Here is a 5,284-nt window from a genome sequence, read left to right as displayed (position 1 = left end):
TAGAGTACAATGGCTTCATCTCAGCTCACTGCAACCTCCACCTCCTAGGCTCAAGCAATACTCCCACCTCAGCCTCCTGAGTATCTGGGACTACAGGCACATACTACCACTCCCGGCTAATTATTTTTTGTAGAGACAGGGTTTCACCACGTTGCCAAGACTAATCTTGAACTCTTGGGCTCAAGCCATCCATCTGCCTCGGCCTCTCAAAGTGCTGGGATTACAGGCTTGAGCCACCACACCTGGCCAATAGAGCTGTCTTTGTCAGAGTATATCTAAACTGTTAAATAGCTACTTTGGTTAAGTTAAAATTATTTACTTTATGGTCATAAAAAAAAGACTCAGGCATAAAAATGACAAATTTTACAAATAAGGAAATTTTTACCACCATCACCTTTTTTTGACAGTGATAATAGTGATTTTCTCTGCTTTATTTTTCGTGTGTGTGTGTGTGTGTGTGTGTATATATATATTTATATATATATATTTTTTTAGACGGAGTTTCATTCTGTCGCCCAGGCTGGAGTACAGTGGCACAATCTCTGCTCACTGCAACGTCTGTCTCCTGGGTTCAAGTGATTCTCCTGCCTCGGTCTCCCAAGTAGCTTGGATTACAGGTGCCCGCCACCAGGCCTGGATAATTTGTGTATTTTTATTAGAGATGGGGTTTCACCATGTTGGCCAGGCTGGTCTCAAACTCCTGACCTCAGGTGATCCACCTGCCTCAGCCTCCCAAACTAATGGGATTACAGGCATGAGCCACCACACCCAGCCTGTTTTATTATTTTTTTAAAAATCGTCTTTTTATTCTATCTTATTTTCAACTTGGGGCATTTATTAAATTGTACAAGTTTTATGTAGTATAAGACTTTAGGTAGGCCAGGCACGGTGGCTCACGCCTGTTATCCCAGCAGTTCTGGGAGGCCAAGGCAGGGGGATCACAAGGTCGGGAGATGGAGACCATCCTGGCTAACTTGGTGAAACCCTGTCTCTACTAAAAATACAAAAAATTAGCTGGGCATAGTAGTGGGCACCTATAGTCCCCGCTACTCAGGAGGCAGGAGAATGGCGTGAACTTGGGAGGTGGTGGTTGCAGTGTGCCAAGACTTAGTAAAATAGGTAGTAACACTTAGGTTTATTATGCTTCAGAATTACTTTATGAGGATTTTTGAATCTTTAAAATCAAACCTTTAAGCATCTTTTTTGGGTTTTTTTTGTTTTTGTTTTTGTTTCCTTTTTTTTTTTTTTTGAGATGGGAGTTTCACTCTTGTTGCCCAGTCTGGAGTGCAATGGCGTGATCTCAGCTCACTGCAGACTCCGCCTCCCGGGTTCATGCCATTCTCCTGCATCAGCCTCCTGAGTGGTTGGGACTACAGGTGCCCGCCACCACGCCCAGCTAATTTTTTTGTATTTTTTTTAGTAGAGACGGGGTTTCACCGCGTTAGCCAGGATGGTGTTGATCTCCTGACCTCATGATCTGCCTGCCTAGGCCTCCCAAAGTTCTGGGATTACAGGCATGAGACACCGTGCTCAGCCTGATGCTATTATTATAATTGTTTGGGGGCATCATGAACCATGTCCATACAAGACAGCGAACTCAATCAATGAATGCCATGTGTGTTCTGGCTGCTCCACCAACCAACCATTTTCTCATCTCTCCTCTTCTTGGGCCTCCCTATTCCCTGAGACACAACAACATTGAAATTAGGCCAGTTAAGAACCATGCAATGGAACTAGGCATGGTGGACTCATGCCTGTAATTCCAGAACTTTGGGAGGCCATGATGAGCAGATCTAGACCAGTCTGGGCAATGTGGAAAAACCCCATCTCTACAAAAAATGCCAAAAAAATTAACTGAGCATGGTGGCACACACCTGTAGTTCCAACTATTGTACTGGGAGAGGCTGACGTAGGAGGATTGCTTGAGCCCAGGAAGTCGAAACTACAGTGAGCTGTGATCACGCCACTGTGCTCCAGCCTGGGAGATAAAGCGAGATGCTGTCTCAAAAACTAAAAACTATGATTCCCTCTAAGTATACCTGTGAAAGGAAGAGTTGCACATCTCTTACCTTTAAATCAAATGCTACAAATGATTAAGTTTAATGAGGAAGACATTTCAAAAGCCAAGAGAGGTAAAAAGCTAGGCCTTTTACACCAGTCTGCCAAGTTGCAAATGCAAAGGAAAGTTCTTGAAGAAACTCACAAGTGCTACTCCAGTGAACACATCAATGGTAAGAAAGTGAAACAGACTTAATGCTGATAGGAGGAAGTTTCAGTGGTCTAGATTGAAGATCAAACCAGCCACCACATTCCTTTAAGCCAATGCCTAATCCAGAGCAAGCCTCTAACTCTCTTTAGTTTGAGGAAGCTGCAGAAGAAAAGTTTGAAACTAGCACAGGTTGGTTCATGAGGTTTAAGGAAGGAAGCCATGTCCATAATATAAAACTACAAAGCAAACAGAAAGTACTGATATAGAAGCGGTAGCAGCAAATTATCTAGAATATCTGGCTGAGATCAATGATGAACATGGCTGAACTAAACAACAGAGTTTCAGTGTAGATGAAACAACCTTTTATTGGAAGAAGACGCCATCTATGACTTTGATAACTAGAGAGGAGAAACCAGTGCCTGGCTTCAGAGCTTCAAAGGACAGGTTGACTTTGGTTTGGGTTAATGCAGCTGGTGACTTTAAGTTGAAACCATTGCTCATTTACCATTCCGAAAATCCTAGGACCCTGAAGAATTATGCTAAATCTGCTGTGCCTGTACTTTACAAATAGAACAACAAAGCCTGCATGACAGCGCATCTGTTTACTGCACAGTTTACTAAATATTTTAAGCCTACTGATCAAAAAAAAAAGATTCCTTTCAAAATATTGTAATCATCCAACGGTTTTTGTTGTTGTTGTTGTTGTTGTTTTGTTTTTTTTGAGACAGAGTCTCGCTCTGTCATCCAGGCTGGAGTGCAGTGGCACAATCTCGGCTCACTGCAAGCTCCGCCTCCTGGGTTCACGCCATTCTCCAGCCTCAGCCTCCCAAGTAGCTGGGACTACAGGCGCCCGCCACCTCGCCCGGCTAATTTTTTGTACTTTTAGTAGAGACAGGGTTTCGCCGTGTTAGCCAGGATGGTCTTGATCTCCTGACCTTGTGATCCGCCCGCCTTAGCCTCCTAAAGTGCTAGGATTGCAGGCGTAAGCCCGGCCCCAATGGTTGTTTTTTTCTTTTTTTCCCACCATACAAAGAGCTGATTCACTGAGAGAGTGATATTATAGTAGAGAAAGAGTGTAATAATTGCAGAGCTAGTCAAGTGGGAGGACTGGAGTTGTTATTTTTTAAATCACCTTACCCCAAAATTTGGAAGCTATGGTTTTTTTTGTTTGTTTTTGTTTTTGTTTTTGAGACAGAGTCTCACTCTGTCGCCCGGGCTAGAATGCAGTGGCGCAGTCTGCACTCGCTGCAACCTTTGCCTCTGGGGTTCAAGCTGTTCTTGTGCCTCAGCCTCCTGAGTAGCTGGAATTACAGGCCTGTGCCACGATGCCTGGCTAATTTTTGTATTTTTAATTAAGACGTAGCTTCGTCATGTTGGCCAGACTGGTCTCGAACTCCTGACCTCAAATGAGCCACTGTGCCCATCCAGCTTTATTCTTTCTGCTCAGGATTGCTTTTGCTATTGCTATGTCTTTACTGGTTTCATACTAGTTTTAGGATTGTCTTTTATATCTCTATGAAAGCCTGGGCATGGTGGCTGACGCCTGTAATCCTAGCCCTTTGGGAGGCTGAGGTGGGCAGATCAACTGAGGTTAGGAGTTCAAGAGAAACCTGGCCAACATGGTGAAACCCTGTCTATACTAAAATAAAAAAAATTAGCTGGGCGTGGTGGCACAAGCCTGTAATCCCGCTACTCAGAAGGCTGAGGCACAAGAATCACTTGAACGCGGGAGGTGGAGGTTGCAGTGAACCAAGATCATGCCATTGAACTCCAGCCTGGTCAACAGAGCGAGACTGTCTCTAAATAAATATTTCTGTGAAGAACATTATTGGTATTTTGATGGGGATTATACTGAATTTCCAGATCACTTTGGATACTAAATAGTTTTATTTTTTTTAGTTAGAAAAAAAATACCCATAAAAATACTTGGTGTATTTAAGGTAAGCACTTAATAAGTATTTGATGAAGCAATATTTTTCTAACATACTGAATAAGCATTTCAAATAAAATGAATGAATGTTTTGGGGATTATTTCTCCTCTGGACTCTAAGCTTTGTTAATTTAATTCATTTTTTCCCCCAGAGAGACTAGCTTGCAAAATTTTCCTCATATTGAGGTGGTTCGGAAAAAAGAGGAGAGAAGAAAACTGCTTGGGCACACATGTAAGGAATGTGAAATTGTAAGTACTAATGTAGATACTAATTTTTTTTAAGTATGACTTTATAGATAATAAATGCATGATTTTAAAATCACATATACAAACCATATTTGTTATAGCAACCTCTTATTTGAGCCAGGCATAACAGAAGGAATAAGGAGTAGTCTGGGTTGGGTGCGGTGGCTCATGCTTCTAATCTCAGCATTTTGGGAGGCCGATGAGGGCAGATCACTTGAGGCCAGAAGATCCAGACCAGCCTGGCCAACATGGCGAAACCCCACCACTACTAAAAAATACAAAAATTAGCTGGGTGTGGGAGGCGGAGATTGCAACACTGCACTCCAGCCCGGGTGACAGAGCGAGACTGTCTCCAAAAAAAAAAAGTATTCTGGCTGTGACCTGAGAGATATAAACAGATGAAAAACCCTCGTTTCTCTTAGATTACATGAGTCTGGGGCATAAGCCCTAGTTCTTATGGCCAGCTTAAGACATTCATGCCATTTTTCTGTATTTGCATTATTTCTTGCGCCTTGTGTTATGTTATAGCAAATGCTCCTATACATATACTATTTAGGGAAACCTTTGGTAGTAGTCCGAGGAGGGTGAATCACCTGAGGTCAGAAGTTCAAGACCAGCCTAGTCAACTTGGTGAAACCCCGTCTCTACTAAATTACAAAAATTAGCTGGGCATGGTGGCAGTTGCCTGTAATCCCACTACTTAGGAGGCTGAGGCAGGAGAATTGCTTGAACCCCGGAAGCGGAGGTTGCGGTGAGCTGAGATCATGCCATTGTGCTCTAGCCTGGGCAACAAGAGTGAAACTTTGTCTCAAAAAAAAGCATTATTTTCACCAGCATTCTCAGGAAATTAGGTATACTCTTAATTTTTTTTAAATAATTGGTACCACCAATGTAAGTTC

At 42.7% G+C, this 5,284-nt stretch overlaps 1 protein-coding gene across 1 annotated transcript in view; it reads left to right on the top strand.

Moving 5' to 3' along the window:
* The window catches only part of RBBP8 (retinoblastoma binding protein 8), a 104,747-nt gene that overhangs the window by 90,488 nt on the left and 8,975 nt on the right, over window positions 1-5,284 (top strand). The window contains exon 15 of the mRNA XM_011988097.1: window positions 4,282-4,388. Coding sequence (XP_011843487.1) covers window positions 4,282-4,388 — 107 coding nt within the window. The remainder of the gene's footprint in view (window positions 1-4,281; window positions 4,389-5,284) is intronic.

Source organism: Mandrillus leucophaeus, unplaced genomic scaffold (genome assembly GCF_000951045.1).
Source record: "Mandrillus leucophaeus isolate KB7577 unplaced genomic scaffold, Mleu.le_1.0 Scaffold322, whole genome shotgun sequence".
NCBI classification, from domain to species: domain Eukaryota; kingdom Metazoa; phylum Chordata; class Mammalia; order Primates; family Cercopithecidae; genus Mandrillus; species Mandrillus leucophaeus.
The sequence above is the reverse complement of the archived record's forward strand: the minus strand, read 5'-3'. Positions and strand labels throughout refer to the sequence as shown.